Here is a 14,357-nt window from a genome sequence, read left to right on the forward strand (position 1 = left end):
AAGTTAGCTGAACTCCCCTGGGTTCCAACTCACCGCCGGTTTTTTTTTTTTGTCTCGGCCACCTCCGCCTGGCTACTCGCGGGCCCCGCCCCTTACCCAAGGCACGCCCCCTGACGCAATCCTGGGCGGGGCCATACCCCTCAGGCCCGCAGCGCTTCTGGGCGGACGCCGGCTCCGAGCACCGCCCATGTCCGCCCGGCCTGGAGTCGGCGCCTGCGCAGTTCGGCTGGTCCCGTTGTCAGCCCTCCCCCCCTCCCTAGCAACCGTCCTCGCGCCCGCCTCCGCCCCTCGGCCGCCTTCGCGCACGCGCTCGCCTTCCGGCCTCCCGGCCCCGCCCTCCCCGTCACCCGTAACAACCACTCGAGCCTCGCCGGGCCCCTCCCGCTCCCGCCCCCGCCGCCCCCCGGGCCCACTCCCCGGAACCGGCGGCGGAGCTGCGGCCGGCCGGCAGTGGAACGGCGACCGCGCCACGGAGCCGCCGGCATGAGCGCCCTCGGCCGCCCCGCGTCCCCGGCCCGGCTTTTCTGACGAGAGGTAGGCGCGCGTCTCCGCGGCGGGCTCCGAGCGCGCCCCCCGGCCCGGCCCCTGCGGGCGGCGCGGGGCTCTCGCGGCCGCCTCCCAGCCTAGCCCACCCTTCCCCGGCCCCTCGGCTCCGCTCGGCTCGCCTCAGCTCCGTGGCCCGGGTCGGGAGCGGGCCTTCCCCTCGCCCCGTCTTACCCCACCGTGAGGCTCCTACAGTATTGGGTCGCCCCCTCCCCGCCCCCATCACCCCCGATCTTCCCACCCCAGAGACCCCCCTTTCTGGAGGAAGCGGAGTTGGGGTTCCCAGCCGGCTCCCCTGGTGCATCTCCCCGGGTCTCCCTGGGACTGGGGGCCCGAAAAACCGCCGCGCCGGGACTCCCCCCCCCAGATGGAGCCGAGGGCCCGGCCGCCCCTCCATCCTGCTTGGGGTGGACTCGTTGAGTCCGGCCATTGGCTAATTTTAAAGCACCGATTGTCATGCAATAGAGGGCTGCCCTGGTCCACGGTGCCGCTTGGCCGTTGTAACTCCGGATTCCCACGTAGGACGTTGGTTTGGACCAGAGCATCCAAAGCTGGGAACTGGCAGGAGTTCAGAAGCTCGGGAATTACCAGGTTCTTGAGCGTGGTCGCTTCGGGTTCTGCCAGGCAGTGGAATCCCGAATGGGTGTTACGGAGTCTTAACTGCGCATTCCTCTTTTTTTTTTTTTTTAAACATTCTCTCCCCATCTCTACAGCCCCTTTACATACCCAGTAAGTATCCTCTCCTTCTATGGGAGATACCCTAAAATTAATTTTCCTAATTAAAAATTTAAAAGGTTATCGAATTCCTGCCGTGCACCAGCATTACCAGATTGGCAAAACTAAATAGAACCCTATCCCAGCGCACCAGGACCTGCCAGTCCCAGAGTCAAGATTAATGACGGTATTCCAGTTCATTGTGGTGGATTCAGGAGTTTTGGCTCTAAGTCTCCTGATTTTAGAGCTGGAAGTCTTACAGTGTTATCTCACTGTGAACTTCACTTCACAGAGGTGGATCTGAGTCCCGGGAAAGTCAAATGACTTGCTTGAGGTCACCCCGAGTTACTCTTTAGTAGTTTTTCATACTGCCAGATATAGCTGTTTGCTGCCAGAACCTGGTCTTTCTGAGAGGTATGTGAAACATACCAGAGGAAGTTCCAGATCTGTTTAAATGTAGTTAATATGGGTAGGAATCGTGTGAAATAAAATATACCTTTGTAGTTTTTTCTTTTGTTACAGCTAGACTTTGGGCTCCTTGAGGATATTCCGTTTTGTACTTTTGAATATCCTCTCATCGTACTCAGCATAAAATAACTTTCTAATGATTATCCTCAGCGGGATAGGTAGGCTCTTTGGATTTATTTTTCTTCCTCCCTTTTAAATAGGGAAGTGAAGTCCCATAGAGGGCTCCAAATAAAAGTGTGTTTTTCCGAAAAATCCAGGTAGGCTGGGGCCAGCCTCTGTATGTGCCCCTGGCAGAAGGATTCTTGACGGGTGAAGTAGGCTTGAACACTCAGTTGTTTGCTGCCTGATATTACAGCTCTTTGAGGCTGAAAAAGTCAGTGGAGCTTCTAGCCAGAGGGCTTGGAGTGTCTGCCATTTGAAGACTGGTCCCTGAAGTTGTAGCCTGCGCAGTTAGAAAATGGAGATGGACAAGTTTCCTTTGAAAACAGCTTTTGAGGAGTATCTCATAATTTAAGACACAGTAGTAGTTTTCTTTTTTCCACTTGTATTTTTGTGTGTCCTGGGCTTAATATCTTGAAGTGCCACCATTTTTATTTGGCTTCTCATGGAAGTTGAAGAGAAAATGATTCAAGAGCTAATTGTATGGGTTATTAGAATGATTGAATCACGGCATTTCACTTGCTGGAAAGGACCCAGGGCAGCCCTGGGAGAGGCAGTGAGGCTGGTAAGGTTAATTGAGTCCTCCAGCCCTCAGACCAGCGCTGTTTCCCTCACTCCACTTGGACTTTCTTCACCTTTTCTTCCTGTCTTCCTGCCTTCCCTTGCCCTTGTATAATTAAGCATCATCTTTTGACTTGTGTATGCATAGAATTGTGACCTATTGAGGTTCCTTAGACTGTAGTATGTTGTGTAAATGCAAATTTTTTCCACATCATGGTTAATCACAAATGTTTTGTGTTTTGCAGGTGTGAAAGGATTGCTGTTTTATCGCAATCATGGTGCAAAAATACCAGTCACCAGTGAGGGTGTATAAACACCCCTTTGAACTAATTATGGCTGTAAGTACTTTTCAGTTTACTCTCTGGCTTCTTATCTTCTTAGGTGTTCATATTTGATTATCTGTTGCTCCACTTTTACGTATTCTATTTTTATGCTTAGGAACTTTATCGAGTTTGTGAAATTGCTTTTAAACTGCAAGTCTCTGAAAATCAAAATCTGCATCTCTGTTTTCTTTAAAAATTCATCTCAGGGTTATGTGTGAATTTCAGTTAATTCTCCTTTTGAAAATACGGAAGTGGGATTGTGACTAAATAATTCTTCCTCTGGATTTTGCTCCTTTTTCGTTTAAGTAGAAAAGGGATGTGAAGAGTGGTTTTTTTCTTCTGCTGCTCATTTAGATTGAGGGTGAATTCACTATAAGAAGCTGAGCACTGAAGGATGGAGCTTAATTTACAGGATTCTAAGGACTGTGCTGAAATGAGCTTCCTCCACTAATATTAAATTCTTGAGTCATATTAGAATTCCACAAATGGGGTAATTAAAAGTCTTAATTTTCTTTGTTATTTACCTAAAGAGATTGGCTCAAAATAATCATTTCATTAGAGGCCAAAAAAAAAACACAACACCCCAGACAAACTTTTTCCAGTCTCTTTTAGATTACTGTAAGGTATTCTTTCCCTTGGCCTCAGCTCATGCACGTTTTCAGCTGGTCAGAACTCTGGACCCAGTTTGACTTTGTGACATCTCTTACTGCCTTCTTTCAGTTTCTAAGGGAGCAATTCTTTTCGCTAAGAGTCGGGCATGGCTTAGCGACTGAGCACCACAAATCCTTTTCCTTTCCTGTCTCTTTTGTGTCACCTTTAAGGTGTAATGTATAACTGGGGGATGCCTTGGTCCAAAGTGCCAGGCTGAACCAGAACCTTTCAGCCCAATGAGAGACCCTCAGCTCCTCCTGGTCCCTTGTAGTTAGCCCCTATTTTGACTCTGAGCAGAGATGAATTTCTGAGTCTGTTCTGTGTACAAAAACTCAAGTGTTTTTGTATCTGGCTGGCTGGCTGCTCAGCATCCTTTGTGAGATTTATCCAGATCAATTTAGTTTTGGAAAACAAAACTCAAGTCCTCTCAAGGGAACAATTTAGATTTAGGGCGTCTGTTTCTTAAATTGAGGTGTAATTTGCAGACAGTGAAATGATCACGTTAGGTTTACAGTTTGATCAGTGTTGACAGAAAGTGACATGGATCTCTGTCAAGATGCAGAACCATTCCCTCCTTTACCTCAGAAAGTTCCCTTGTGCCCCTTCTCTGTCAGGTGTGAGATTTGTGTGTGTCGAGGGGGGGCAGGGAGTATTTTTTACTTCTGTATTTTCCTTCAGTCCTAGGACTGTTCAGTGTTTTATGTTCATGGCTTACCAGGAAGGCTTGCTTCCTGTTTTCCGGGTTGGTCGTTTGGTCCTAAAGAGCAGAGATCCACTGTGGCCTGAGAGGAGGGGATATTGTTGTTGGAACACATGCTATGTGTGATGGGATCGTGCAGAAATCCAGGAATGCGAGCTTGCAGGGGCTGAGCTCCAGGAACCTGGCTTGGCCGGGGGGGGGGGGGGCAGTGTTCCCAACAGCAATTGTCCCCAGAACTTCACCCTTCACCCCGGGACTCGGCCTTCACCACTGGCTGCTTCACGCTCTCCTACCTTCCCCTCTCCTGTGGCTTCAGCTCACATGCTTTTTCAGCTGGTCAGAACTCTGCCCCCAGTTTGACTTTGTGGCATTTCTTGTTGCCTTCTTTCAGTTTCTAAGTGAACAATTCTTTTCGCATTTCCTAGTTCAGATTCTAGAGATACTTGATCTGAACCTCCCCGCCGCCCACACTGGTTCCAGGATGCTGGCTGGCCTGTGGATTCCTTGTGGGGCTTGGTCACCTGTCCCTTTCTGGTTGGCAGGGGCTGGTGGTGCTAGGTGATTAGTGTGAGGCAGTGGAGGACAGTGAGCCTGGGAGATGCCCCAGGGTGGAGGGGACAGGCACGGGACTGGTGCCTTATGTTTTCTATTATGTTAAGGATGATTTTTAAATATTGCTGCAACCCTGATCATTTGAGGCAAAGGCTAGTCTCTTAGGCAAACACTTGATAATAAAGAGGTATTTTGCTTGCCTAATGTTCAGCTTCCTTATTTTCCTTTCTTTATGGTTTTCAAAATGCTATAGTTTGCCTTGTCACATTTATGCAGGAATTTACAGAAGAATTTGAAATTGAACTTCTCTGCCACCCCTCAATCTTTTAAAATTAACTGGTTTTTTACTCGCTTCTGTTTTAAGCAATAGTAAAATTTTTTGACTTGTAAGAAATTATTTTTTAATCTGAAAATGAAATATATTACCCTTTTCCTTCCAGAGTTAGGTAGAAACTAGAATGTAAAGTCTAGTGATTTTTGTGGTGTCCCTTGCATTTTTCTCACTGTAATTGTATGACATAAAATCCTCAGTGTTTTCCTTGCTTTATTTTTCTCTTATTGAGGAAAAACAGAAGTACAAGAGTTACTCTAAAATATTCTTTTCAGTTTATTCAGAGTGAGCAAAGAGGCATTCAGTTAATGCAAGAACAGAACTATGATTTGGACAGAAATATTTTTGAGAACCTCTAAAAGTGACTGTGCTTCAGTAGTCAGAGCACGTGACAGTGACAGAAGTATTTGTCAGGTGGTCAGATTGTGGTATTCACAGGTGGATACGAGTCCTGATTTACAGGGTCCTGTGATGACTGTGGAAGGAAACGCCATGCCGTCCACTTAAAGCCTCTGTTTGTCTTAACCAAGAGTTTTGTTGTGATTTAGAATTGCCAGAATATGGGGTGGGAAGTGCCTATGTCAGTAGTAAGTACATGGTAGGTATCAAGTATGTTAATTATTTTGATTTAATGACAATCTACCATTTGTTTTGGGGTCAGTATACGTGGTAGAATTAAAAAATCATCTGAGTGTTAATGGTAAACAAGCAAAACTGAAGTGAAGGTGTTTCAGCAGGCATTTGTGGCATCTGAGGGGCTTTCTGTTGTCAGATGTGAGCCCAGAAACAATGGTTGGCGCTTCGGTGAGTTGAGAAGCCCCCCAGCTCAGCCCCTTTTGAGGGTGAGGAGTCTGAGGCTCAGAGAAGAGAGAGCTTCCGCAAGTAGTTGGGGTAGAGTTTGGTGTTCTTTTTATTAGAATGTGTATCCTGGAATGTTTGTGGAGGGTTCTTGTCCTTGAAGAGTGACCTTTCCAGTCTCAACCAGAAATGTTTCCCGGGGCTGCTCTGCCCAGCCTGTGGGAGGAGAGCTTAATCCGTGAAGGACATTCCAGTCACTTGTGCCCTCTGGTACATCTGTGGTCTCCCCTGGCCTAGTGAGGTGACCACTGAGAAGGGACTTGGGTGGCAGGTGTGGTTCTGAGATGCTTGGATTTGAGTGTTTCATTTGGAAAGTTCTGAGGTAAAACACTGATTTCAGAGCGTAAACATTTTCAGGTCCGGCTTCCTTCCTCCTGGCATTCATGGCCTTTCACAAGTGATACAGAGGAGAGTAAGTCCATGGAGCAGAGTTCAGTGTGGGGTGTAAAGGGGGGTCAGGGTGTAGGCGAGACCAAGGGAGAGGAGGAACCGGGAGCCGTGCCTCTGTGGTCACGGCAGGGAGGCAAGGACCGGTCTCTGATGCTTTTCTCGGCTGGGACAGCTGCCCCTGGACTGCTGGAGCACGTGATGGCAGAGGCCCCGCTGCTAATCTTGTGCAGCCCCTTTTTATTTATTAATTTCTTTGGCTGCCCTTGGTCTTCCTTGCAGCATGCAGGATCTTTAGTTGCGGCATGGGAACTCTTAGTTGCAGCATGGGGGATCTCGTTCCTTGACCAGGGATCGAACCCCGGGCCTCCTCCATTGGGAGCGTGGAATCTCAGCTACTGGACCACCAGGGAAGTCCCAAGCCCTGTTTCTCCTCACCCGACAGCTCTGCTCACGTCCACTCCCCGAGTTCCTTGTTCTCTCCATCCTGTCGTGCGCTCCCAGACCCCGTTGGCCATCTGGATCCCTAGCCACGCACCTTCTAGATGGTGCCTCCCTCTCCTGAGCACCGCCTTCAGCCCAGCCTTCGGAGGGGGTGCCAGAGTTGTCCTTTTCTCACTCACACATTCATCCCTTTGGGCTGTCTTGCGTCCTCCTGCCAGACACAGTTTCTACCTGTCAGCCCTCTGGTGAAGTGATCACTCTAATCTGTCACATCTGTTCTAAACTGCTTTGCATTTTCTCCAAGGCCCTTGATATCCTACCTTCCCTGTTCAAGCTTATTTCATAATTATCCCGACTTCCCAGCGTGAATGTTTCCATCTATTCTGTGCTGTCCCTGTTTGCCACTGTGTCTTTTCCGGCCCTCCACCCGCTTCCTTTTGACACTTCCTTCCTTGCCTTAGATGTTCACCCCATCTAATCTTGATCTTGACTGGCCCACCCCTTTCCCTGATGGCAGCTAAGAAGCCCTTCGTGTTTCTCTCCCTCACCTCTCACTGCTGCTTGACGGGGCAGTCAGTGGTAGGTGGGTAGTTTCTTTTCTTCTCCAAGGTGCCCAAGTATTGCTCTTAACTGTTGTGTATGTTCCTCAAGGGCAGAGGCTTTGTTTTCTCCCTTGTCCCCTCCAGTGTTGGTACCAAGCGCACGTAGGCACTCAGATATGTTTGATCGGCTGCTGTCCCATTTGTTCGCTTGAGCTTTCCGTGTGAGGACTTGGGAGGTAGGTCTGATGGTTGAAGCTCAGATCTGTGATCTGTCCCCAGGCAGGGGCTCTACGTTTTCTCCATGGAAGAGAAGTAGCATGCTGTGATCCTTCAATTAGCCAATGCCTCCTGGAGGAGCAAAGCCCTTTTGTGATGAAGTTGGCTTTTTTTTTTTTAACACCTTCATAAATTATGCAGAACCCATTTGACAAATTTTGTAGTAGTTTAAGTGGTATGCTTTTACAGGTTGAATAACCAAAAAGCCCTCTTTTTCAGCGTGCACTTGCTGACCGAGTGGCTCCCACAACAGCGTTTGCTTCTGTTCCTCTCATATTTTTGCTTTCCTTTGGTTTGTTTTGTTCTCTGTTTTTTTCCCTTCCTTTCCTCTTTCCTCAGATATCTCTTGTCTTCCGACCGAGACTGGTGGATGAAAGGAGAAGGAGATTTGCTGTGATACTGGATGCAGAGTGGGGCCCTGACTTGCTCTGTAACCTAGTGACTAGGCTGGTCACTCGTGTAGACTTTTATATGTAAACTTTACTTCATCCATTCAGTTTATGCATCAGGACAGTTGGGGAGATTTGTGGGGGACCCTGGGGTGTGCTTGTGTATTGCAGCGCTGTCTAAGGAGGGCTCTACACCAAATGCAGTCCAGTCTGCTCTTTCTGAGGTGAGGGCAAGGTGCGCAGAAATCTGAGAGGTAGACCCCACCCCCACCCCCATGCAGCCGTTTCCGGGCTGTCCCTCTGTCCTGCTGGAGCCCATCTGGCTTTGTCCACTTGCTCCGAGGCAGGTGGCTGCCCCCTGAAGCCCCATGTGCTCACCCACCCCTGCTCCTTGCCCGAAGATACCGGGAGCCCCTGTCCCCTCTTCCCTGATTTTGTTTTCTTCCGCTGACCTGAGTCCCATGCATATTTGGTTTGTACCTTTATTTTAGTTATGAAATACTTTGATTCCATCTTTTGTTTTTCTTTTCAAAGCACGTTCTCTGCCTTTCATCCTAGATTTTATCCCTGAGCCTTTTTATGCTTTCCAAGTTTCTGACAATCAGGTGTGTTGTTGAAATACATCTTTTTCATTAATGGAGGTATAGTTATACCTTCAGTCAGCCTACTATGCAATAGAATTTATTTTTACCCAAAGGAATAAGCAGTCTGCATTTGGGGGTCACCAGCTTAAAAAGTTTTGTTCAGTCTAGGAGTGGAGAGAAACAATCCAGTTTCTCTGTTGATACATTAAGGATCCTGGTCAGTTTATTAATAGTGAGGGAGATTGTACTCTTTTCATTTATCAAGTTTTTGAATGCCATAGTGTAAATTCTGTTCCATTTAATAAAACCTGGAATGTGGTCAAATTTACTTAGCTTTGACAATGAGCAATCATAGTGTGCTTCCATCACACACTATTTTGTACAGAATCAGGCTTTTTCTCTTCTCCTAAACCCACTCTCCCACTAAACCCACTCTCCCAACACATTATCCCTCCTGAATTATTTTTAAGGTGCTAAGGTGAAGACAGGGGATATTTCAAGTAGGGGATATTTCAAGAAGAAATAAAGCAGGATCTGATTCAGCTTCTTGCCTTCTTGAGTTACCTCTTTTTGTTAAGAAAAAAAAAGAAAAGGGTAAACCTTGTATTATAGAAACTTCAAGTATGCAGAAGTAGAAAGGAAGGTTTGATAAATGCCTGCTTGCCCATGGCGTAGCTCCAAAAGCATCAACATTTTGCCAATTTGTTTCATTTATTCTTTCCGCTTTCCTCCTGCTAGTATATATAAAAAGCAGATTTCAGGCATCTTGTTAATTCATCCTGAAACATACCTCGCACTGTAAAGACTTTTTTTTTTTTTTAATGTATTTATTTAGCTGCGTCAAGTCTTTCATTGGGGCACTTGGGCTTCTCTCTAGTTGTGATGCACTTGTGGGATCTTAGTTCCCCATTCAGGGGTTGAACCCACATCCCCTACACTGGAAGGTGATTCCCAGCCACTGGACCACCAGGGAAGTGCCAGGACCTTTTTCTTTTTAAAAGGTAACCACCATGTCATTATCACATGCGAGAAGAGTACTAATAATTCCTTGACATCATCCAGTGCCAGATCCGTGTTCAGACTTTCTCTGCTAACACAATGTCTTTTTTTTACCTTCTTTGGATCCTCCTTCAGATAAACCTTAGCATTCAGTTATTATGTTTCTTCAGCCTCCTCTGTTCCCTCACATCCTCCTCTCCCTTTGTTTCCCTTCGTGTCATCGCTTTGTTACAGAAACTGGGTCATTTGTCCTTTTCAATTACCTTAACATTTGCTGATTTAATTGTTCATTACAGCCAGTTGGCACCGGGAGGAGGCACAGACCTCCAGTCAGTCAGTTCAGCTACTTTTTAGCAGTCTTGTCTAAACATTTGCTGATATTGTTGATAGATTATCCTTTGTAATTTTGAGTTGCAAATAGGATGCAAAGCATTTCTCAAATTAAACAGGGTCTTTCCAAACCCACTTTGTTGATCCTGTTCATAGAGAGCAGTTGAAGGGAGTTAATTTATTGGCAGATCTGACTAAGAGGCTCCCTATGTGGCGTCCGTGGTAAGCGCTTGGGGACCACCAAGGTGCAAGGAGGGGTCCCAGACACTCTGGCCTGTCCTTTGTTTGTGCTTCCTGCTTTACAGTCCTGGATGGGGATGTCAGTCTGGTTTGGGAAGTGCCCAGAGAGATTCACAGAAGACAGAATTTTTGATGGGCAGGTGTGATCATTGATCTTTCTTGATTTTTAATCTGTATGAGTGAAAACAGTTTTATATACTTCTAGTGGCATAATTTTACATGTTGCAACAGAAGGCATGTATTGCATTAATGATTCCCTTGAAAGGTACAGTTTGATCTTGAGAACACTGGCCTTGTTTTATTTGTTATTGTTTTTTTAAAGAAAAGTCTTTGCATGTATGTAGATTTATGTAATTGTCACCTTGTAAGATAATTGCTGTATATATCATGATGTGTGCTGAATCCTTTTTCCGTTCAGAAATCTGCTATGTGTATTTCATAGCTCTCTCCTACATGATTTGCACTAGAATATTCCTAGTGCACTGTTCACATGCATAGTGCGAGTCAGAGTGATTGATAAGCTTCTGGTTCCTAAATGTCACGCGTGTTTGACTGGATGGCTGGCGGTAGTTCTCTTCCTCCTGGGTCTCTGGCCCTCCCTCTAGTCACCCTTGCTTTTCTTACTCAACTCACCTCCTTGCCGCCTTGGGTACAGATGGGCTCTTCCTCTAATGATAACTTGTTTTGCTATTTCAAGACCCCCTAGTTATTCAACTAGTTTTGTGTTTTCTGGACGTCACAGTTTTAACTGGTGGTTAATGCTGTTCTGTGAATATCCAGCTCTCTCACCCGACATCCCTTCCTGGCCAGCCTCATCTAAACCCGTGGCTTCAACCGTCAGTTTATAAAGCAAAGCTCTCAGGGCTCCCCCTCAGCCTACACACAGGCACGTCCAGGCGTCTAGCCAGCTCCGTGCTTGGAGAGCCCCACCTGACCATCCCAAGGCAGACTTAGTAGGTCTGAACAGTGCCCACCCTTCCTCGTGCCCACACAAAGAGCACACCCAGCAGAACACACGCAAACACGTTAAAAACAATACAGTTGCTCTGAAAAGCCCTGCCTCTCCTCTGAACTGCTGCTTCTGGGGAGTGCTTCTGAGCCTCAGACCCGGAGCCCAGGACGCCTGGCAGCCCCCACCCCTCCAACCTCTGTGGTGGCCGGGCCCTTGCCCGTCGAGGGTGTATGTTGATTTGGGTCTGAATCGGCCCTTCTGACGGTGTGGGCTCAGCCTCCATCACAGCTTCCTTCACGTCCTCTGGGCCCTGCATCCCAACCCTGTCTGTCCCACTCGCTTTTTCTCAGGGTTGCTGCCACCGAGTCTCCCAGTTGGACATCTGACCGCATTGCTTGCTGGTTTAAAATTCTCAAGTGGCTGCACCCCACCTTCAAGATGAATTCAGATCCTTAGCTCCGTCCTGGCTTCTAAGCCTCCTCATAGCCTCGTCTCCACAGGCGAGGCCCCCACGTGCTCCCCAGTCGCGTCTCTGGGATCGCTGGCCGTTCCCCAAGTGTGTGTCTGTTGCTGGCTTCGTGCTTGGAGGGCCTTTCTCCGTCCTTCGCTCACCGGTCAGATCCGGTTCTCGGTGGAGTTCCCGCCCTGTGCTCTGGTGTCTCCCTGTCACCTGGCTGGTCCCTGCAGCTTGTCACCTCTCCTTTCACACAAGCACCTTCAGGGTGGGAACCGGAACGTTCTGCTTTTTCTCCCGAGCCTACAGAGAAGCCTCAGAAATGGATTTGTCTGAAGAATAAGTGAGTCCTGAGATGCACACTTTCACTTCTGCCATTACATCTGCTTCTGGCAGTGAAAATTTTAACAAAAGGTCACATTGGAACATATTCTTTTGGTTGAATTTACTACTTATACTGTGTTTTGAAGGAATCTGATGCACATTGGTTTTTGAGTAAAATAGAGTTTATGTTCAGTGAACTGAAGCTTATAATTACTATAGTTGTCTCAAAAACGTGTCCTGGTTTATGTATTACTTAGTGTTTGAGTGGCTTTTTTCCCATAGTGATGAATTGTTCAGCCACTAAGTCATGTCTGACTCTTTGCGACGAAAAAACCTCCTTTCTGTGATTCTCCTAGAGAACATAAAATTCATTTAAAAATTCTTGACTCTGATAGAATGGTATTCTAATTTTCTTTTTGCCATCTCTACAGGTTTAAACCTGAGAGGTTGGTTACTACATGATCCTTTTTCTTAACGAATAAGTTACTCTGTGACCTTAGGTAATTCTAATCATAAAATGTGTTTCTTTTCCTAGTTTAGCGCCTGTATATGTCTTTTTTTTTTTTTTTTATAAATTTATTTATTTTAGTTGGGGGCTAATTACTTTACAATATTGTAATAGTTTTTGCCATACATTGACATGAATCAGCCATGGGTTTTAAAAACCAAATTCAGAACTAAAATTTACAAGGTATATATTTTAAGAAGTAAATTGGCTTGAGACAGTTGTATTGCAGTATTTATGCTATTAACATTTAGAAAGCTCTTCCCCAGACACATCCTATCTTTATTTCATTTAACACAGAGTTGGTCTGGGATGCAAATTCTGACGGTTCAAAATTCTCATTCTCGGCTGCATCAGGATTTCCAGGGCAGGCCCAGCAGTCGGGTTTCACAAGCCCCAGTTCTGATGCCTGCTCAGGTTGGAGGACCACTGGTTCGGATGTCCTTAATTTGATTTCTACCAAATGGAGTGGGAAGAAAGAAAATTGGTTTCAGTTATAACTTTTTCTTACTTGAAAATCTTCGAAAGGATAGATTCTTTTAACAGGTTGTGTAATAGAGACTTGTTAATTATACTTTCTTGAGAAGTATTTAGCGTGTACTAAAAGGAGGCTGTTTGCTCTATGTGCTTCTCCAGACTGTTCTTTGTGAGTTTGTTTAGTGATACCAAAACTGCATTAACAAGCATGTGCCTGTCTTAACTGAATTATTTGTGTGGCTTTATTTGCTAATTTTCAGGTGGAGTATAAAAAAAGATTTATACTCTTTTTTTCATGTGGTAAAATATACATAAGATTTACCATTTTAACTATTTCCAAGTGTACAATTTGGCTTCCCTGATAGCTCAGTTGGTAAAGAATCCGCCTGCAATGCAAAAAACCCCAGTTCGATTCCTGGGTCAGGAAGATTCACTGCAGAAGGGATAGGCTCCCCACTCCAGTATTCTTGGGCTTCCCTTTGTGGCTCAGCTGGTAAAGAATCCGCCTGCAGTGCAGGAGACCTGGGTTCAATCCCTGGGTTGGGAAGATCCCCTGGAGAAGGGAAAGGCAACCCACCCTAGTATTCTGGCCTGAAGAATTCCATGGACTGTATAGTCCATGGGGTCGCAAAGAGTCGAACACGACTGAGTGACTTTCACTTTCAAGGATGTTCACAGGTTGTATGACCATCACCACCATTCATCTGCAGAACATTCTCATCTTCCCAAGTGGAGACTCTGTCCCCATTAGACACTGACTCCCCACCCCCACCCCTTTCTACTTTCTGTCTCTATAGATTTGACTATTCCAGGTACCTCTTATAAGAGAAATTACACAATATTTATCCTTCTGTGACTTGCTTATTTCACTTAGCATATTGTCCTCACAGCTCCTAACATGTCAAAATTTTTTTCCCTTTTTAAAGTTGAATAATTTTATGTGTGTGTGTGTGTGTACACACATATACACTACGGTTTGTTTATCCATTCTTTCATCGGTGGACAGTTGAGCTGTTTCCACTTTTTGGCTGTTGTGTTTACTGTTTAAAGTCTAGTTGACTATTATATCAGCCAAAAATAAGTGCACATCTCTCTACTTTTTTTTTTTTGTCTTTGAATTCAACCACTGTATTTTATTCCACCTGTTCAAGATACAGCTTTAGTTTGCATCTCACGGTTGCCTTTGCCGTTAGTTCATAACAAAGAAAGAACAGCATCTCAGAGCAGGTGTAGAATGGTGAGTTGGGGGGATGCACTGTGGGGGGTCTCCCACCATAAAGGAAGGGATGTGGTAAAGAAAACAGAAATGAGCACTTCAAGGTCCGTGAGGCATGACTTGTATAATAGGCGTTTAATCAACGGTGCTTGGTAGATATTTTCCTGATGGATTAAACCGACTCCTGCTATCGGCCTACTGACGATGGCGCTTTTATTCTGGTTCATGAGGCTGGATAATATTTCCATAGCTCATTACATTCTTTTATGTGGGCAAACACATGGCATCTATAAAAGCTGACAGCTGCAAGTCCCTGGAACACCAAATGCTCTTCTGAAGTCCACAGACTCATTTTTTACACTCTGGAAAAGTGAAACA

General features: G+C 46.1%; 1 protein-coding gene across 2 annotated transcripts in view; it reads left to right on the top strand.

The window, feature by feature from the left end:
• The first annotated feature begins 418 nt into the window (after positions 1–418).
• The window catches only part of SEC14L1 (SEC14 like lipid binding 1), a 47,846-nt gene continuing 33,907 nt past the window's right edge, over positions 419–14,357 (top strand). Inside the window, exons 1-2 of one of the 2 annotated variants that reach the window (XM_081575584.1) lie at positions 419–534; positions 2,691–2,783. In XM_081575584.1, the coding sequence (XP_081431710.1) occupies positions 2,721–2,783 (63 nt within the window). In that variant the 5' untranslated portion in view covers positions 419–534; positions 2,691–2,720. Of the gene's footprint in view, positions 535–1,043; positions 1,273–2,690; positions 2,784–14,357 lie in introns of those variants that run through there. The other variant, XM_081575585.1, reaches the window with a different exon arrangement.

The sequence above is a fragment of the Giraffa tippelskirchi genome, chromosome 3, assembly GCF_054371585.1.
Source record: "Giraffa tippelskirchi isolate mGirTip1 chromosome 3, T2T-mGirTip1v1.2.pri, whole genome shotgun sequence".
NCBI classification, from domain to species: Eukaryota; Metazoa; Chordata; class Mammalia; order Artiodactyla; family Giraffidae; genus Giraffa; species Giraffa tippelskirchi.